The following is a 19098-nucleotide window of genomic DNA, read 5'->3' as shown; positions in this document are numbered from 1 at the left end:
CCCCTAAGCATCCAACTCTTGATCTCAAAGGTAATCTTGATTTCAAGATCTTGAGTTCAAGCCCCGCATTGGGCTCCACACTAGGCATGGAGTCTATTAAGAAAACAACACAAAAAGTGCTAATCTCTACATAAAAATAGTGTGACCAAACCAGCAACGGCCACCCATGCTTTGAGTGTTATGCTAATAATTGTGATGCTGGATCTGTACAAACACAATAGCCATGGGACTATCGGCCTGCAAATGTGACAGCAAACCAATACTAAGCACATTACCTATGGCTAAGCGAAACCAAAGAGAACAGGATAATGAACGAGGACTCAGATGCTGTCTCACCGCATAGAGCTCCAACCAGGTGAGGTAAACAGGTATCTTCCAGTGACTAACTCATCTTAAAGTCTGAAACTTGACATGGCAGATTCAATTGGTCTATTCTACAGCAAGGAAAAATGGAATTATATTTTGACCTTACACTGCCTGGCAGGTACACCACTGAACAGAACCCTCCTGCTTCTCCTCCCATTTAGTGTTTCTAAGGACAGACCACCAGAGGAGATGCAAAGCCTGACACGCCCCGAAAAGCAAGTCGTCCTACTGAGATGACACAAGTACCAGCAATAAAGCTTAAAGAGCCACATGCTCTGACATGACTCTTCCTTCTCTGAGCTTCAGGTTAGGAGATGAGACCCACACAAGTTTTGGTGTAAGATCAGTGGGGTGGTTTTTATGGAGCCCCTTGAGATGGGACAATACACTCTACGCAACCTAATCCCTGCCTCCCTCTTCCCATGTGAACCTCTGATTCAGAGGAATTGGAGAAGTAAGGACATCCATGGAGGAAGCACCAATAATCCACGCCCATTTATTTCACTGAGGCATTTTAAGTGGATTACTGATTTCTGCCAGAAGAATGGTACAGGCAAAATTACATTCATCCTGAGACTGGCATTTGAATAGTGAAATGAAATTTCCCTCTCCGACCGTTTTTGAAAAGTGAAAATGGTTTGCTAAAAGAATGGACAATATAAATATCAAAAGGATAAATGCAAGAAATATTAATCTAGTTAAGAAATCAGCCTATCGTTGAAGCACTGTGCCCCATTGAAAAGTTATAAATAAAAAGCCAGCCCACCAGAGCCCTACGAGGATTACCTCTCGAAAGCAAGCCAAACTGAAATCACTTTAGCCATCTGAATAGTTTTTTCCCTAAAGGCTGTATTGCAAAACCCGGTCTCCTTAAAGAGTATGCTTTTCAGCCAGAGCTTTAATAACGCACCATTCTCCAGTACACTGAGGCCCATCAGCTGGGCCTGGCATGCAACTGGTGCTCAATAAATAATCACTGACTAAATGATGCTTTCTAAGCATGTTCACAGGGGCTGGAATGCTGACCTCTGGGCTAAATGTTATGAGGCTTCGGTGGCCTTTTTTGGTGTTGTTGCCTGTGTATTTTGTTTATCATGACCCTGAGATTGAGACCTGAGCCGTGACCAAGAGTTGGGATGCTTAACCGACTGAGCCACCCAGCAGCCCCCGTTTGTTATTTTTTAGGTGACTTCTGTTTCTTTCTGTGATATGATCTGTGACTTATGATTTCCTTCCTATCATCCTCCTGACGCCCATATGGAGCTGGACCTTTTCGGCCTAATTTGCTGTTGGGCTGGGAGTCAGAAAAATCAAGCTTAGTCAAGTGGTGTGTAAAGTATGAGCCTTTGCTTTTACGTACAAGGAAGTAAATCCCATTGTTTATAGTGGCAATCAGTGAGGTCATTACGAAGAACAAAACGGAAGGTCCCTTAAGATATCTGGCTACGTGGAAGAAAGCAAGATGCAGAAGTGTGTAGTACACTATCACTTGTGTGAAAACGAGGAAAAAGGAGTATGTAACTTCCCGATTCTGCACATACTGTCTTTGGAGGGACATGCCATGAGAAACTAGTAAAACTGGATGCCCAAGGGCTGGTAACTGGGTGGCTGAGGGACAAGGATGAACATATTATCTTTAAGAAACAACAAATCAACAATAAAGGCTTTTGCTGTAGAACATGGGCTCCTCTGCCCAGGGGGCTGCCCCCATGACTTCCTCAGGTAGGTAGCTACTGCCTGGTCGCAGGTGTACCCGCACCTGTAACACAGCCAGGAGCAGCAAACTTACCCTGGTATTCTGATACACTTCCTATAAATTCTTTCATTTGCGAATATAAACTTTCCACTATAAGACACTCTCAGGTTACACACTCCACTCAAAATGAATTTCAACACCTCACATTTTCAAAAACTTCCATAATTTCGACCTGCTTTTCCCTTAAGTTAAAATAATACCATGTACATAACACATTAAACATGTGAGTCTATGAATAATCTCCAAACTCTCACGTATGTGTCTCAGACTTTGCATGACACAATGACCTGGGTGGGAGTGAGAACACACTTGTGTCAGCACAGTCCAAAGGTGAGAACGAAGATGGGTTCAGAAGATGTGGGTTGCTTCTCATCTAGACTTGGTGAGTAGTACTGAGCAAACAATTTGTATGCTTGCCCTGCTTTAAAACCACTGAAAGAGGCTGAGGATTACTAAGTTGTTACAGGTCCAAGTCTAAGCTGTTCAGAAATCAAAGACACTCAAAAAAACCACAAATCAAAAAACAACTGAAAAAAAAAAGTCACTAAGAAAATAAAAGTTTGTCTGTTAATTTCAAGCAATGATTATCATACACACATCAAAAGACTTGCAGATAAGATAGATTTAGAAGATTCTGTTTTCAAAACTTGAAAACATTCCCAAGTGCTGGATAAGGCTTCCAAGCTGGGCTTCCTATGCCAATATGGCCAGCCGCTTCTTTTGTGCCAGATTCTTTAATTCTGGTGCATGACACCTGCTCCTGGAGTCCACTGTCTCAGCCATGAGGCGAGTCATCTGTAGGATGGATGCTGGTGCTGGGAGAGGAAAACCTACTCAGTGCTCTCTAGGACAGGTATTGTCCAGCCCTGGCAGAGGGACGCTGCTGGCTCAGTCCAAATAGCAGCGTACTCACCATCCATCTGGCTCTGTTCTCCAGCTACTGCACAGTGTTAGATACAGGGAAAGTGGGGCGATCAGGCGCCAGGAGAAAAGAAAGAGGGATGCTCGGATGGCTCCAATCTGCTTGTAATTATAAGCCACAGGCTCTTCTCCAAGAGTTACTTTTGTACTCACTCACTTCATACCTTATACAACTGCCTTGATGTAAAAAGTATCTCAGGCTATGATCCTGGACATTCTATCATTGAACTCCACAAATCTCCTGCCTTTCAGTGTACAAATCTGTTAAAAAGTGAGAACTAGAACAAATATCCCACCCATTTCCCAAAAGAGCTGTTGTAGGATCAGGTATGAAGACTGCTACAGAAATTCTCAGGTGGTCATTTGGGATCTACCCTCTTCTGCCAGCAGTCTTCTCTTGAACTGTTTATCTCTGGGCACTTTTTAACATCCACAGACTAAATGAGCTCCCTCCATCCTGCCACCCATGGCCACTGATGAAAATTTCAAACCCCGGGGTCAGTTTCTATTCTGATGGGCAACTCCCTCTTCAAGGTGGGCTCTCATGTGCCTGAGACTTCATCTGTGGGTGTGGTCACCTGGTAGAGTTGTCAAAGTTATGCTAAAGTTATTTTTCCCTCTATACCTCCATGAAATAGCAAACAACCATAAGTAACCCCACACTGGCCATCCAGGCTCGGAGAGCTGAATCCAGCCATCCTATTAAGTCCTTCCCCTTCCAGGGGCATCTGGTTAGGAAGGTCTGGTCCTCTCTCTTCCTAATGGGACACCAACACAATTTGTCAGATGTTTTGACAGAGGAAGAGCGAAAAACTAGTTTTCTAGAAGACTGAAATCTTTTCTTTCTTTCTTTTTTTTTTTTTTTTTAAAGATTTTACTTATTTATTAGTGAGAGAGAGACAGTATAAGTGAGAGAAAGGGAGAAGCAGGCTCCCTGCCTAGCAGGGAGCCTGATGTGGGGCTTGATCCCAGGACCCTGGGATCATGACCTGGGCTGAAGGAAGGCAGACGCTTAACTGACTGAGCCACCCAGGCATCTTTATCTTTATCTTAAGGAGCTACCCTTTTTACTCTTTAATAAAAAGCCTTGCTAATATTAAAAAAAATCATATCCGGGGCACCTGGGTGGCTCAGTCGTTAAGTGTCTGCCTTGGGCTCAGGTCATGATCCTGGAGTCCTGGGATCAAGCCTGTGTCCGGCTCCCCGCTTAGTCGGGAGCCTGCTTCTCCCTCTCCTCCCCCTTTGTGCTCTCTGTCGCTATCTCTCTCTACTAAATAAAAAAAAATATATATACACACACATATATAAATATATAAATAAACAAACCGACCAACCTGGCTGAAGTCCTTAGGAATTTCCAACTCTCAGATGCCTTTCTTTTTCAAACACTAATGCTCTCCTCTCTCTCAAGTTTCCCTTACTTAAAGCCACCTGCTTCTTACCAGCTTATTTGCTCTCTTGTTCTACATACATACACACACACACTGACCTGAAGTTTACTGAACGCCTGTTGTGTGCCACACCACACTACAAACAAGTGGCACTACTTCTCCTTTATAACTACGAATTAGGGAATATCATCCCACATGTGGGCAAGGACACAAAGACTCAGAAAGGTGAAAATAGCTTGCCCAAATTATAGGAAAGGTGCGATGACATCTGAATACACAGCAGGCCAGCACCAAATCCAGAGCTCTTTCCTCAAAGTAATTCCCTGGACACTTCACCTTCAGATAATTTAAAGATAGTAAACACTGCTGATCATTGGTCACTAAGAACCCTTCTCCCTTCAGAGAAGTGCCTGAAGATCCTTACCCCTTATTTCCTTTGTCAACCGCCTAGCCACAAAAAGATAATGTGTTGGTCCTGTGACAACTTATTTAATAACTTTTTTTTTTTTAAAGATTTTATTTATTTTACAGAGACACAACGAGAGAGGGAATACAAGCTGGGGGAGTGGGAGAGGGAGAAGCAGGCTCCCCACTGAGCAGGGAGTCCGATGTGGGACTCGATCCCAGCATTCTGGGATCATGATCTGAGCTGAAGGTAGACGCTTAACGACTGAGCCACCCAGGCGCCCTATTTTTTAATAACTTTTTATGTGGAATTCTACCAAGGGAATTTAACAAGCTTAAAGATATATCTAACAGTTGCCCAAAATCCAGGTGCTTATGAATCTCCTCAAAGAACGTTAGAAATCACATCATCACCACCACTACTAACAACATTAGGTTATTTTTGTGTTCAGTAAATGCATCCCTTTCACTGGCTTCACCTGTGTGCCTAGTTAAGTGCTGAAATGCACTCAACTCCAATTTTCTGTCTCACCTGTAGTATTTTTTTTTTTTTTATACATAGGCACCCGTTTACTCTTCTGACCTTCCAACATTTTTTTAAAATTGTAAGAACACAATGGCTTTCAGGCCTCCTGTAATCTGATCAAGCCCCCACTTTCCATGAGTTTCCACTTTTGTTTTAGACTTGTACATCTTCGTTTAGCTAACCAAGTCAGGTCAACCATATTGTCTGTTATTCTCAAGCACGGTTCTTTACCCCAGGTGGGGAGCCTCTCTCTACCCACACATCCAACTTAAGCCCAGTTGCTCACAGTATTCCCACTGATGCACTGCCCTTCTTCCCGCCTGCTCAAATTCTATTCATCCTTCAAAGGTGGATTCTAACTCCACCTCTTCCATCACCCTTCTTTGACCTGCCTATTCTCCACTGATCTCTCCTTGTTCTAGAGCCCTTTAACAGTCATCTGTATCACTCACTCTGCACTTATTCCCGTCTGAAATATTTATGTCTTCTCACCTGAATTCCTAAAAGGCAAGGACCACAACATTTGCTTTTCTCTGGAAGCTCCTTTTGGTGTCAATAATTTGAAGTGTGGCTGTACGATTAGCACTGGTTTTTGTTTTTTACACCGGGACAATCTTTCTTGTAATGTCAATGGCATTACAAGAATACTCTGGGTACCGGAGTGTCTCTGGCTCTCACAGCTCTGGGCCAGTGACTCCCTTGAATCCTGTCATCAAAAGGCTGCTAAGTTGTTTTGTGGCAGAGAACTGGGTGTATTGGTATACCTGCATGGTGAAGGTAAACATACCATTTAAACTCTAAGCCAGGGGGTGCCTGAGTGGCTCAGTCTGTAAAGTGTCTCTTTCAGCTCAGGTCATGATCCCAGAGTCCTGGGATGAGCCCCACGTCAGGCTCCCCGCTGAGCTGATTGTGCTCACTTGCACGCGTACATGCTCGCTCTAATAAATAAAATCTTAAACAAAAACAAAAAACCTCTAAACCAGGCTGAGCACTATGGTGTATAAACTCCTGAATGAGTGAAGAACACTGCTTATGAGAGGTTTTGTTGTAGAAGAGCATATATAACTTTCTAGGAATGTATATTTTAAGACCGGTATTAGAGTCCTCAGAATATTCACATTTTTCAAGCCCAAAACTACATTTTTCTCTAAAAATTGTAAGTAGAAATGCAACTACTTAAACCATTTAGCTATATCCAGGTAATCAAATCCATGTAATAAAAAGAACGCTGAACAAATCACTGGAAACTCAGATAAATATACATTCTCCTCCTCACTGTGACCTATATGGCCTATCAAAGAATCTCAAATGAATGGTCCTGATTTCACTGCAAACCTCATACATGAACCACAATGATAAACAGTCATTAAAAGAGAACCAAACATGGCCCTTATAAAAAGAGTATTCGATAGAGTCGAATTAAAAACCAATGGGATTCAATAGAGATTGAGAAATAATCTCATTGTGATTATCATATTTAGAAGATAGTGAATCCTATTTCTAACTTAACTGACATTGTTACTGGCCCCAGGAAAAGTGCTATGAGCTAAGAATAGCACCTTTTATTTAGGTATAAAGCCAGAACAACATGCCCTTCTGAGACTACAGTAAAAATGAACTAGGGTCCCTAGAATATTCTCACAAGCAGCTCAGATCCAGGGCAACGCCCAAACGAAGGGAAAGTGAAACTCTTGATGAGCACTACTCACTGATCTTCTGTTCCAAAAAACTTCACAAAGAAGCATTTCTTTCCACGTGGTTTCTTCAAGTCTTTGGGTGGATTAACAATCTGGGGAGTAAAAGGGGTGGAAAACGTTTTTCCACACTTCAAAGTTGGTAAGAAAAAAAATGAAATAAAACAAAAGGAATATATTTAAAAAGAACCCAGGTAGTACATGTTCCAGTCTGGCAGTTTTCTACTGAGATGTGTAGAAATGTGTGAATATTCTAGAAGTTCCCTCCATCTACCATGCAGCAGTGTTCAGTAGGTAGAATGGTAGAATACCCCTTCTACTGCAATGGCACTGTTTTAAAAGCCATTAAAACTAAGATCAACGGCAACCCCCCCAACCAGGTGACCCTGTCATCACTAAAGAAATGCAGAGAACACTGTTAAAAATACTTCGGTGAAGTAATGATGTTAAGTGGTGACTACGCTTATTGTGGTAAGCATTGTAATGTATAGAATTACTGAATCAATATGTTGTACACCTGAAAACTACTACAACGGTGTATGTCAAATATGCTTCAATAAAAAAAAAACTGCAAGAAGAGTTAAGACAGGTAATAATGACAATGAAGAATTGAGGCAATGAAAATGCCATATTGCAAAGAGACAGTCTAAAGACATTTCCTGGGCTCCTAGCAAGAATATAAAAACAGAACATTTGGAAAGCTATGACGGATCGCCTCATGCAAAATCTGGAATGCCAACTTCTGCAAAGATGCACTGGAGCAGCACATATGGTAACATGGAAAGAAGATTTAAACTTAGTTGGGACAAAAATACTTTGACTTTTCACTAACCTACATTTAGATTCCTCTCTTCCTGGAGAATTTATTTTCTTCTCCTTTTGTTACATTTCAGTGTAAAGCTAAATTCAAATTAGAATTGATTTTCAGGATTAAAAAACTTCACCAAAACCATCTCTGATTCAAGAGATAAGCATTTGCTGCAGATTAAATGACCTGGTTTATATTATATTTCCTTTTCTAAACACAAAGTAGAGAAAGAAAAACTGAATGTTATTTAAATAGGTCCAGTTTAACTAAATGCCAGAAATTGAGGGGAATGAATCTTACATTCTCCACCTTCTCAAACCCAACTTCAGGTATCTTCCACTTGCAGCAAGACAACTTACCTTTCCTGGCCAAGGAGGATACCGGCCGAGTTTCCCCCTAGAGAAAACACACAGTCAGCATTTACCCTGGAAAAGCCAGTCCCTCTCCTTCAACCCACTCAACGTGAAATTTATTTTCCTAACTCTCCACCTGCACCCTCAAGTGCCAAAACAAAAGCTGGCAAACAGGAGTTCTTAATTTGGCTTCCACAGCTGGGCCCAAGAGGCCCAAACACTTCAGAAACGAAATACAAAGTACATAAGGTATGTGCACTCTTTTGGTGACATGAAATACAGAACAACAAAACCAATCAAGAGTCACTTGTCTGGAGCCTCCCCGTGACGGGGATTGGGGGGTAGTTTGCTCTGTAAAACAGACTTCCCCTTACAAAGTCTGGTTTAATTCACCGTGAGACCAGCCCCGCTCTGACAAATGCTAATGGAAACCTTCCTCTGGGTCGAGAAGTGAGCTACGTCGCTCCAGGGAAGCGGCGACAGTCAGTCTTGGTTCGGGCGGTTGTCTGGGACACAGAAGCAGACCACGAGAGGCACCCAAGAAGGCACCGGTCACTGCCAAGCCTTCGGCTGTAAAGGAGAAGTCTCCCTTCCATTTCTTCACGGGGCAGCGCCAGCAGTCCGGTTTCGACACCCCCAGCCGAGCCCCCCGTACAGGTCGGTTCCATCGCAACGGGAGCATTGACGGGCTTGCCCAGGCGAGATGGCCCCGCGGGCTCCCCGGCTCTCCCGCTTTCTGTGGAGCCTCAGCAAGACCCCAAGGACCTGGCGTCCGCGGAAGCTGTGCGGCGCTGGAGGCTCCCTTCACCGTGGCCGCCGGCGTGCAGGTGCGGAGCGAAGCCCTCCCCCGGGCGGCCTTGGGGCTCAGAGCCCGGCCCGCCGCGGCCACTCTCGGCCTCAGTCCCCCGGGGCCGGGCTGCCCTTTCCGCCCGGCGTCGCTCCCAGCGCCGGCACCTCGTCTCGCCCTCTCTCCGCAGCCTGGAGCGCATAGAAAGGCAGCTCCGGGGCTGGCCGCGAACCCCACGCCCAGTGGGGGAGCTCCCCGGCGCACCTCGCTTAGCCCTGGCCGCCCGGACTCACCACACCAAATCGCCGAGCCGCAGACTCACAGCCGCCATCTTACCACCCAACCACCGCCGACGCACGGGACGCCGGGAACATCAGGTTGCCCCGGCACCGCCCATTGGAGTGCGCCCGGCCACGTGACGGGGGCCGGCTGTCATCGGCCACGCCGCTGCCCTGACGTCACCGCGCCCGCAGTGGTTCATTGGCTGGCCGAGCGGCACGTGACTCAGGCGCCGCGCTCTCGGCGCGCCGGAGCCCGGAGACTCCCGGCTCCTTCCCCCTCCCTCCGGCTCGTGACAACGAAGCGCCCGTGGTCTGAGGCGGCGGAGGTGGCGGCGGCGGTGCGGCCGTTAGAGTGAGCGAGGGAGCCGGCCCTGCGGCCCGCCCCGCCTCTGGGCTCTGGCCTCCAGCCCCCTCCCGTCGGCGTTTCCGTTACGGCCGTTAGTCCCGCGCGGGGGCCGGCCGTGTCGCCTCACCGGGAGCTGCCCTGACGGACCTCGGCGCGGCCTGGAAGCCAGCCTCCGCCCGCGCCCGGGGCCCGCGCCCGGCGGGCTCTAAGTGGCCTCGCCCGGGGGGTGGACGGGTCCTTCGGTGCGCGCTTTCTAACGGCCGGCGTCCAGAGAGAGGCTCGGAGCCCGCGTCCGCCGCCTCAAGTTCTCCCGGGGCTGCAGTGCAGCCCGCCCGAGGTCCCGAGCTGCTCGACCGACGTGGAGCCGGCGTCTCTTCGCTTCCTCCCGGGCCGGCGCGGCGGCACGGCCGGCGAGGCTCCCTCGGGCGCGTGGGGACCCGGCCATGGGCCGCGGTGCGGGTCGACCACCCGCCGGGAGGCATGGCTCGGGGACCGGCCGCTAGCAGCGCCGCAGTCCGGGCGCCTGGGCCGGCATGAGGACGGCCGCGGGGGGACGAGTGCGGCCCTCGGGGTCGTAACCTGCGTCGCGCCGGGGACAAAGGTGCGTGTCTTTGTCGGGACCGGGTTCTCACGTACGCCTTGTTGTAGTTTGACACTTTTAGAGAAGTTGGGAGCTGGCTGTTGTGACAACAGGAAGGCAGATGCTCGCGTAGTTTTGAGTACGTGAAAACCAAGTCATTGAATGGGGAACTGTTAACAGCAGTTCAGCACAGGGCCCAAATACCCCGGGTGGAAAATAACAATTTTTGAAAAGGTCCCAATAGTCTTTAAGTGTCGACTTAGAGTTTTTCTTGAGTCACCTGCTTGAAAAGGTGGCGGTTCCTCACGCATCTCCTGTAGGTGTTTTTGTTATAGAGAGACTTCGGTTGTAAGAGTGTTTTGTTTGTTTTTAGCGAGTTGGCTTGTCCGCAGCTTGGTTTTTCTTGGAGTTCCGTTTCCCTAAAGTACCGGCAGCTGGTTTCAGGAGCTGTCGTTTACTGTTTTATATTGTCCTAAGGACACACCAGTAATTGAAAGCACATTTAAGATTCCAGGAAATGATTTCATAAAATTCAACATACGTTCCTAATTTTAAAACTCTTAATTTTTGAGCGATTGAAGGCTATTTTAATGGTTTGATAAAATACATGAATTTTAAATCAATATCACATTGGACCTAGAGGCATTCTCATGGGAGTCAGAACATGGTAAAGAGTATATGTTTAATGTTATCCTGAAAGTTCTAGCCAATGCAATAAGACATGAAACAAAAATAAGAGACATTTCAGAAAGAAGAAGAAATTCTCATTTCTGGGAATGACAGTACAGCCTATTGGGGGGAGAGGGGGAAGGGAAAGCCATTAAATGAGTTCAGTAAGGAGAGTAATTACAAAATCATCATACAAAATTAAGTTTTTCTGTTTCACTGATAATCAGTTTGAAAATACAACAGTTAAGAGGATGTATAATGAAAAAAACGTGTAATTCCTAGGAATAAACCAAGATACAAAAGAAGGCTAGTGTATCTTGGATAACACCAGTTGAGGCTTTTTGGGAGGGATGTTTCTGTGTGTACAGTACTGTGCTTTTATTTAGAATGATGTCCAGTTTGTTAAAATAGAGTAAATACTTACTATTTTTTAAGTCTTTTAACATTTACTCCCAAATTAAAAAAAAAATTTTTTATTTGAGAGAGAGGAAAAGAGAGAGCAGGGGCAGGAGCAGAGGGAGAGGGAGAAGAAGGGGGAAAGAATCCCAAGCAGACTTCACGCTGAGCCAGATGCAGGGTTTGATCTCACAACCGGAGACCATGACCTGAGTCCAAACCAAGGGTCGGACGCTTAATCCAGGGCATCATGAATGTCCTGGGGGCCCTGAAAGGTTTTTTTTAGGGGAATTTCTTTCCAACATTTTAGTGCATGATGGTTTTTTGCACTACCAGTCTGTTTTGCTGTTAATCACTTTGTGGCCTACTTAGAATTCTTTTAACTCTTCATTTTTAGATTTTTTTACTCCCTGGTCTTAGCAATCACAATTTTTGGTCATAGTAGAAAAAAAATGAACATTATATATACAAGTAGAAATTTTTATATGTGATATGTGTGAATCTTCCTGAATTAGTTACTAACTAATCATTCATTACTGTCAAAATACAGTGAGCTATTTTTTTTTTTGTAACTTGTCAAAATGATTTTAAAGTTGACCTGAAATAATAAACAGCCTGGAGGGCGCCTGGGTGGCACAGCGGTTAAGCATCTGCCTTCGGCTCAGGGCGTGATCCCAGCGTATGGGATCGAGCCCCACATTGGGCTCCTCTGCTATGAGCCTGCTTCTTCCTCTCCCACTCCCCCTGCTGTGTTCCCTCTCTCGCTGGCTGTCTCTATCTTTGTCAAATAAATAAATAAAATCTTAAAAAAAAAAAATAAACAGCCTGGAATAACTATTATTTTAAAAAGAATAAAGATGAATTTTTGATGGAAGATATTAAAATATACCATTAAAATTTTTCAAAACAGTATAGCTTTGGTTAAAGAATGTCTAGATATACTACATTAAGAGGTTGCATTTTAGTAATAGATCTTAAGGTGTCTAATACATTACTATATAACATATACCAAGTCAGCAGGGAAAAGAAAGGTTAGTGATTGATGCTGGGAAGAAGCCAAGTTAGAGCAGTGTGTGAAAACTAAGTTAAAATTTCTTTTATACCTCACTTTAATCTAAAATAAACAGTAACGAAGCAGGAAAAAGTGGTTGTAAGATGTATGGCAGGCATTGTATATCTATGTGAAAATTTATAGATTTGTAAGAAATCAATTTTAAAAAGCTGCAGTGTTTTCCAGCCATTCCCTTAATGCTGGATATTAAGGTTGTTTTTCTCTTTTTTCCTGTATAAACAAGGCTGCAGTGAATATATTTATTTAGTGTTATGGTAGAAAGTTCACACTAGAGTGTGAGTTTAAAAAAGCAGGACATAAGATTATACCTGAAGCACACACACAAAAACTATATATAGTGCGTGTGTGTGTTTGGATATTTCTATTCTGTAAACCCTTGGTATTCTGAGCTTTACAGTCTGTTTTGACCATTTCCAAGCAACTTTGAAGGTCTTTGGCCTGTGATAATTTTTCATTTTGCCAAGGCCCAGTTTTGGGTGGAGAGAGGCTGTTGTGTAAGTAAATGAGCTGAGCCACGCTCCTCCTGAGACTCTGGTTTTTTACTTATCCCAGAGGAGGCAGTACCTTCTGTGAGCTGTTGAAAACTTTCTCATTGTAAAGATTGGCCCAAATGTAAGTGTACTGCTGGTGATGAAAATAGAGATCTTAAGAAAGAGATTATTCTCAGCCAGGAAAAAAAAAGTTGGGTAAATTAAATGAGAAATATTATTCTCTGGTGGTGTTTGCAATTTTGAGGATTCTTTAGGAAAACTCTTATCAGTATGGATTCTCTCAAGAACTATTGACTAGGCATAGGAAAAAAGACTAGAAAGAAGTATGCTGAACACTATCTCTGAATGATAGGATTTGGGGTGATTTACATTTACATTTAAAAATGTTATATTTAAGATGAGTAGTATTGAAGAAGAAACAAGCATTAAGTGCTATTTAAGGTCAACTTAACAAAAGATTCTTCTTGACAATGAAATTCTTTTAAGCTTGAATCTCAATAGCTGAACAGGAAAAATCATTTTTATCATCTTGGTTTGACCTGGCCCTTCTTTTAATGTTAACAGAAGCCATGCAGTGACACCCGCTAAGACTTGTTGGTAGCCATGTCGGAGCCCCACAGGGTCCAGTTCACCTCTCTCCCAGGTTCTCTGAATCCTGCATTTTTGAAGAAATCCCGGAAAGAGGAGGTTGGGGGAACAGAACAGCATCAGGACTCTGAGCCGGCTGCAGCAGCTGTTCGGATTACACTCACCCTCTTTGAGCCAGATCACAAACGCTGTCCAGAGTTCTTCTACCCGGAGCTGGTGAAGAACATACGAGGGAAGGTGAAAGGCCTTCAACCCGCAGAAAAGGTACACCCCAGCAGCCCCAGACTCGGTCTGCAGATATAATGCATGGGACATCCTGTGCAAAAGGGACTTCTAGAGGGTGGAATCAAGACTAGAAGGGCTCTGGCTATCCCAAGATCATGGCACTCAGTCCAAAGCAGTCACTAGGTGTGCTGGTTTTGCCTCTGAGCAGGAAAGGTTAGAATTCTTTCTAGAACCATTCTCCTGATTTACGCTGGAGAGACTACTGTGCATCCAAGGCTAATACAAATTATGGCTAATAATGAACAATGAAGCTCTTCATGCCAAGGTTATACGTGTTATGTGTAATGTAAATGTCACAGTCCCTGGCTGTTCCAGGCGCTCCTGCTCGTCTCTTCTGAACAGTGAGATTCTGGATACTTTCTTTACCCGGTTGGATAGAAACCAATTTTTATGGAAGTTTTTTTATGTTTTGTTTGTCAGAATTAGGTTCTAGCCTTCAGATCTTTTGAGAATCAGTTTGATTTCTTAAATGTTTTTCTTTTAATGACCTATTTATTTCCTGGCAGATTTGTTTTGCCTTTTAGTATGGAACTTCTCAAACATGCACAGAGTAGAATAGTATAATGAGCCCCCATGTACCCATCACCAGCTTCAGCTATTACTGATGTTTTGATAATTCATTAACATTGTAAAATTAAAAAAAAAACTACTTAGTTAAATATGTAAGAAGAGTGCATATTTGATAAATTCACAGCTCGATGCATTTTCACAAACTCAACACACCTATGTATCCTGTGTCTGGAGTATAAAATGTAATATTTTCCAGGACACCAGAACCCTCTTCCTGCCCTTCCAAAATACTACCCAGGCCCACTGATTTTCGACAGCTGAAATCAGTTTTGCACATTTTTGTATTTTACATAAACGGATTCCTGCAGCGTGGGTAGGAAATAGTGAAGAGCACAAGCGCCTACTGTGGTGCACTGTGCTCGGCTCTGAGGCAGAGGTTAGTAGGGTCCTGCGCTTGGGGTATTTTGGTATCTAGAGTGGCTCTTAATAAAATGAGGATCAGCCTCGTACCTGGCTTACAGGGTGTTTGAGGGTAGAATGAGATCACGTAGGTAAAATTTTTAGCGGCATAACTCAGTGGCCAGTGCTCTTTCATTCTAATTCACTGTTGTGCTGTTGGGGGTGAGTGCCTTTGGTTAGGAGGATTGTCTGTTTTCTGTGCTCAGATAAAAATGTGTTTTCTTGGTTAAGATCTGATTAGCTGAATGGAAGCCAGTAAGTTTGTGTCAAGGGTCAACCTTTTATAAGAGAGCTGTTTCACAAGATGAGAAAAAATAATTTCAAACCCATTCACGACTCTTTTTCCAAAGTAGGGATTCAAAATGGGATCATCTTCCTTGAGAGGAGGAGATAGTAGCAGGGATTGGTTGAGGTCTTCATTTATGAGCTCAACTGAAATTAGAATTCTAGTGGTTTCATTTCACCTTTTTGAGGGATCCAAATGCCCTTCTCCATTGCAGAAAAATGTATACACAGAGAACTCTGGATTCAGTTGCAGGGGATTCACTCCTGGCTTTCACATTCAGAACTCCTGAATCTTTGTGTCTACTCTGTGATTTTCAAAGTATTATGTAGTCTGACAGATTCATGTATTAATTCGATTAGCATATATTTCTTATAATGTAAAGGCACTGGGCGAGATGCCGAGGACTGTATAAAGGTGGAGAAGCCACTATCCGAGCCTCAGAGAAACTTTCAGTCTTGTAGGTACTTTAGAATTATGCCAACACAGGTAACAGGAGTTACGATGTGGCACTTGTTTAAGTCTGATACAAATACAAGCCCTGCAGGGCTTGGACAGCAGGGAGCTTACATCCTGGATGCTGTGTTTGGACAGAGTTGGACCTTCATGCGTGCAGGAAGTAGTACTTTTTGGACAACTACTGTTTGCAAGACATGAGAGAGTATACGTTGTATCCAGTATTGCTCTAGATTGGTGGAACTTCTTAAAATTATTTTAATCACTTAAGTTATATGCGATCATTACAGGAAACTTCAGAAAGTACAGATGAGTGCAGGTTTTAAAGACCACTCACTTATGGCTCTTATACATATGTTCCACAATATCTCATTTAACAGGTCCTTCATGAGAGGATGGGATTCCAGTGGGCAGTGATGGGAGGGTGAGGTAATAGAGTTTTGTCTTAAGGCAGGCATCCAATCTTTAGTGATTTTGGTCTACTCTGAAGTCTTAAATGTATTCGGTATAGGAGTCTCTTATTAAGATTAAGATCCCTTACCAAAGAAGCTTAAAGTCTAACTCTGGGAAATTTACTTGATGAGAAAAATGCAACAGTAAGTTTACGGAGTAGAAATAAACTTTGGAAAACCACATGAAAATATTTGGAGTACCACATGAAAATATTTGGAGTGGTTATTGACATTGGGAGGAAAGACGAGATTACTGATCTACAAGATAAGCTTCCAGGGAAAGGGAATGCTGTGAACCTGGTTTTGATTTTTGGTAGCAGTGAAGGAAGTGCAAGTTCATACCACTGTACTAACCAATACGGCAGGATAGCTCTCAAGGACTTGCACTATTTTCAGTGGGTTCTTAACCTTTTTGAGCCATTGACTGCTTTGGAAATCAGTGAAACCTATGGACCTTCTTAGAGTAATGTTTTTAAATGCGTAAAATAATTTTTAGGGTTACAAAGGAAACCAACTCTATGAAACACAGTTCTATACAGGTTGAGCATCCCTACCTAAAGGCCCTTTGCCATATTTGGAGCCCTCCAGGATCTAGTGCTATGGTGGGCGATTGTAGGTGTTAAGTTTTGTTGAATTACATGAGTGGAAACTTTATTTTCTTAAGCAACTAAGGTAAACACTGTTGGGACAGTAGCATGTATTTTATCTTGTCTTTCTTGAGTTGTTTTTGATAGGAAGTTTATGGGTATTGAGTAGTTAGTGCAGGTATTATGAGTAGGATTGTGGGAATTTTTTTGTGACTCTTATTTTTGTGGAATGATCTCTTTACAGAAGAAAGATCTCTCAGATCCTTTCAATGATGAAGAAAAGGAAAGGCATAAAGTGGAGGCCCTTGCCCGGAAATTTGAAGAAAAATATGTAAGATTCCTCTCTTGGGCAACCAAACAACCTCGTTGAGTGGGAGAGGTTTCCAGACATTTTTATGTTCCTTTAGTGGATTATCATCTAAACAAGTACAGAGGTTGGAGAGAACAAATGCAATTATTAGATAAATGCATTAAGGTACAGAAAATGCATGTGGCAGGCACTAGTGTGTGGAGCTAAATGGATGAATGAGCAAGAAGGGCCTTTTACTCCTAGAATTGATGCTTAGAACAAGTGTTCTGATACAAAGCATACAAAGCCATTTAGTTCCTTCTTCTGTCTTAGGCCATTTTATGCAGATACAAATCTGTTCTATTTTAGAAGGTCTTCAGGGAATAGGGTTTGGGGTGGACGTAGGGGTGTGTGCGTGTGTGAGTGTGACTGTTCCACTGATTTACAACCTTTAGTCACTAGTTAATGGAATTCAAGGCAACAATTCTGTGTATCAAAAAAAGCATGTGACCTTAGACTTAAACATTTGTTGTTAAGAGGGTAGGCCTCATGCTGTGTATTTTTACCACAGTTACACATGGAAAAACCACATGATCTATTTTTAAATTTTAGGGTGGAAAGAAACGTAGAAAAGATCGGATACAGGACCTGATTGACATGGGGTATGGTTACGATGAATCTGACTCCTTCATCGATAATTCTGAGGCGGTAAGTCCTTACTAAAAATGCCACTGGAACCACCACACCCTAGGTTCTGATGATGGCCTGAAGTTGGAGGTGGGGTCAGTGTGGACATGCTCTCTGTGTGAAGAAAGGGTTGCCCTGGTGAGGAAGAGAGAGGAGGTGACATGCTTTATCTGGCCATGGTTCCCTCACTGAAAATGATGACCAGATCTGTCCAAACACCTTTAAGCTGGGACATTCGTGGTTGACCAGAAGCAGGTCTTAGCATGCTGTCTGAAAAGTGACAGAAGAACACAGTCATATACCAGAGCTTGGAGCTGACCATTTGTTTTCCCCCCTTCAGTATGATGAGCTTGTTCCTGCTTCTTTGACTACAAAGTATGGAGGATTTTACATTAATTCGGGAACCCTGCAATTCAGACAAGCATCAGAATCTGAGGATGACTTCATTAAAGAAAAGAAGAAGAAATCTCCAAAGGTTAGAACGATACTTGTTTTTGAATTTCAGAAGTACTTTTTTTTTTTTTTTACATGACTTTATAAAAAGATCAGTAGGTGACTTGCCAGAATGTCTGCTGGTTTAAGATGGCTCAGGAGCTTGACGGAAAGGCATGAGCCGTGCTGAAGCTGACAGGTCACTTCTCGTGCTGTGAACCTGGAGGTGTCCACGCCTGTGTCGCAGCAGGCTCAGTAGGGATTCATTTCTCGAGGTGGTCTCAGGGCGGGGACTAGGGCAGCGAAGGGTGTGGAGTGAGGGGAGTTTGCACCAGCCTTGCTGTGTCTCTTCTGTGGACATGTAGAGGACTTCAGTTCCCAGGGCTGTCACCCCAACAAAAACAAGTTAGCCGTAAGATAAGTTTATTTTGAAATCTGCCCACCACTGCCTGTGTGTTCAAAACAAGAGGTAGGGCCCATATACAGCGAACTGGAACTAGAAAAGTTTTAGGCTATAGAATGGCCTCTTGCCTTAGCCCTGGGTGCTTCCAGGAGACACTGTCGGTGGGTACTCTGTGTTCACCTGCTGCGGGTCTGTGGTCCAGGGACCGATCTGAAAGCTGTTGCTCATGAAGGAAGTAAGACAGCTCTCAGGATGTACCCTGGGTGGAGCAAGGCCAGTGCTGTGTAGTGCACTTGCTCCCTGAGTTAGGGAGCCGTGTAACTGTGCCTTGTCTTTAATTCTCAGAAGCGGAAGTTGAAGGAAGGTGGTGAGAAGATAAAGAAGAAGAAAAAAGATGACACTTATGACAAGGAGAAGAAATCGAAAAAGTCCAAGTTTTCCAAAGCCGGGTGAGAGGCAGCAGCTTCTTTGCTAGGATAAAATCTGAACTGTTAGGGCAGGACACCTGGGAGCTGACGCGCCCTCCTCCTCACAGCTTCAGAAGAGGCAGCAGGGCCTGGCCTTCCGTTCCCCCTCACGCCTCCCACAGTGCCCCTGTGGGCAGTCGGTGCTCTCACATCTCTGTGTGTTAGACGTTGGAGTTCTCTCTGTCCCTCTGTCAGTGTTGGCAGCTATTTCTGTCACTGTGTGACTGCTGATGTTTCTTGTTCTCTTGGGCACCCCTCCTCTGCCCCAGTTCTCCTTCCGTCTCTGCCACTTCCCTTTGTCTTCTGTGGTCCTGCTTTCTTCGCCTCACTCGGTCTCACCCCAGCTGCCCTTCAAGTT

The 19098-nt window shown here is 44.1% G+C and overlaps 2 protein-coding genes across 13 annotated transcripts in view; one reads left to right on the top strand and one right to left on the bottom strand.

Moving 5' to 3' along the window:
• Nucleotides 1-9441, bottom strand: part of GLYR1 (glyoxylate reductase 1 homolog) — a 33668-nt gene extending 24227 nt beyond the window's left edge. For 8 of the 9 annotated variants that reach the window (XR_004628508.1, XR_004628507.1, XM_034670417.1 and 5 more), the window contains exons 1-3: nucleotides 9301-9441; nucleotides 8227-8263; nucleotides 7075-7154 (exon numbers count right to left, since the gene is read on the bottom strand). Coding sequence is in view for 6 of the 9 variants with exons in the window: in XM_034670417.1 (XP_034526308.1) it covers nucleotides 7075-7154; nucleotides 8227-8263; nucleotides 9301-9338 (155 nt within the window). In the remaining 3 variants the exon portion in view is untranslated. The other variant, XM_034670421.1, reaches the window with a different exon arrangement.
• A 135-nt stretch (nucleotides 9442-9576) lies between these two features.
• UBN1 (ubinuclein 1) overlaps nucleotides 9577-19098 on the top strand; it is a 36983-nt gene continuing 27461 nt past the window's right edge. For all 4 annotated transcript variants that reach the window (XM_034670416.1, XM_002924584.4, XM_034670415.1 and 1 more), the window contains exons 1-6: nucleotides 9577-10235; nucleotides 13407-13694; nucleotides 16707-16793; nucleotides 17364-17459; nucleotides 17779-17913; nucleotides 18619-18722. In XM_034670416.1, coding sequence (XP_034526307.1) covers nucleotides 13446-13694; nucleotides 16707-16793; nucleotides 17364-17459; nucleotides 17779-17913; nucleotides 18619-18722 — 671 coding nt within the window. In that variant the 5' untranslated portion in view covers nucleotides 9577-10235; nucleotides 13407-13445. The remainder of the gene's footprint in view (nucleotides 10236-13406; nucleotides 13695-16706; nucleotides 16794-17363; nucleotides 17460-17778; nucleotides 17914-18618; nucleotides 18723-19098) is intronic.

This window comes from Ailuropoda melanoleuca, chromosome 10 (assembly GCF_002007445.2).
Source record: "Ailuropoda melanoleuca isolate Jingjing chromosome 10, ASM200744v2, whole genome shotgun sequence".
In the NCBI taxonomy this organism is placed as follows: Eukaryota; Metazoa; Chordata; class Mammalia; order Carnivora; family Ursidae; genus Ailuropoda; species Ailuropoda melanoleuca.
Note: the sequence above shows the minus strand (reverse complement) of the source record. Positions and strands in the feature narration are given on the sequence as shown.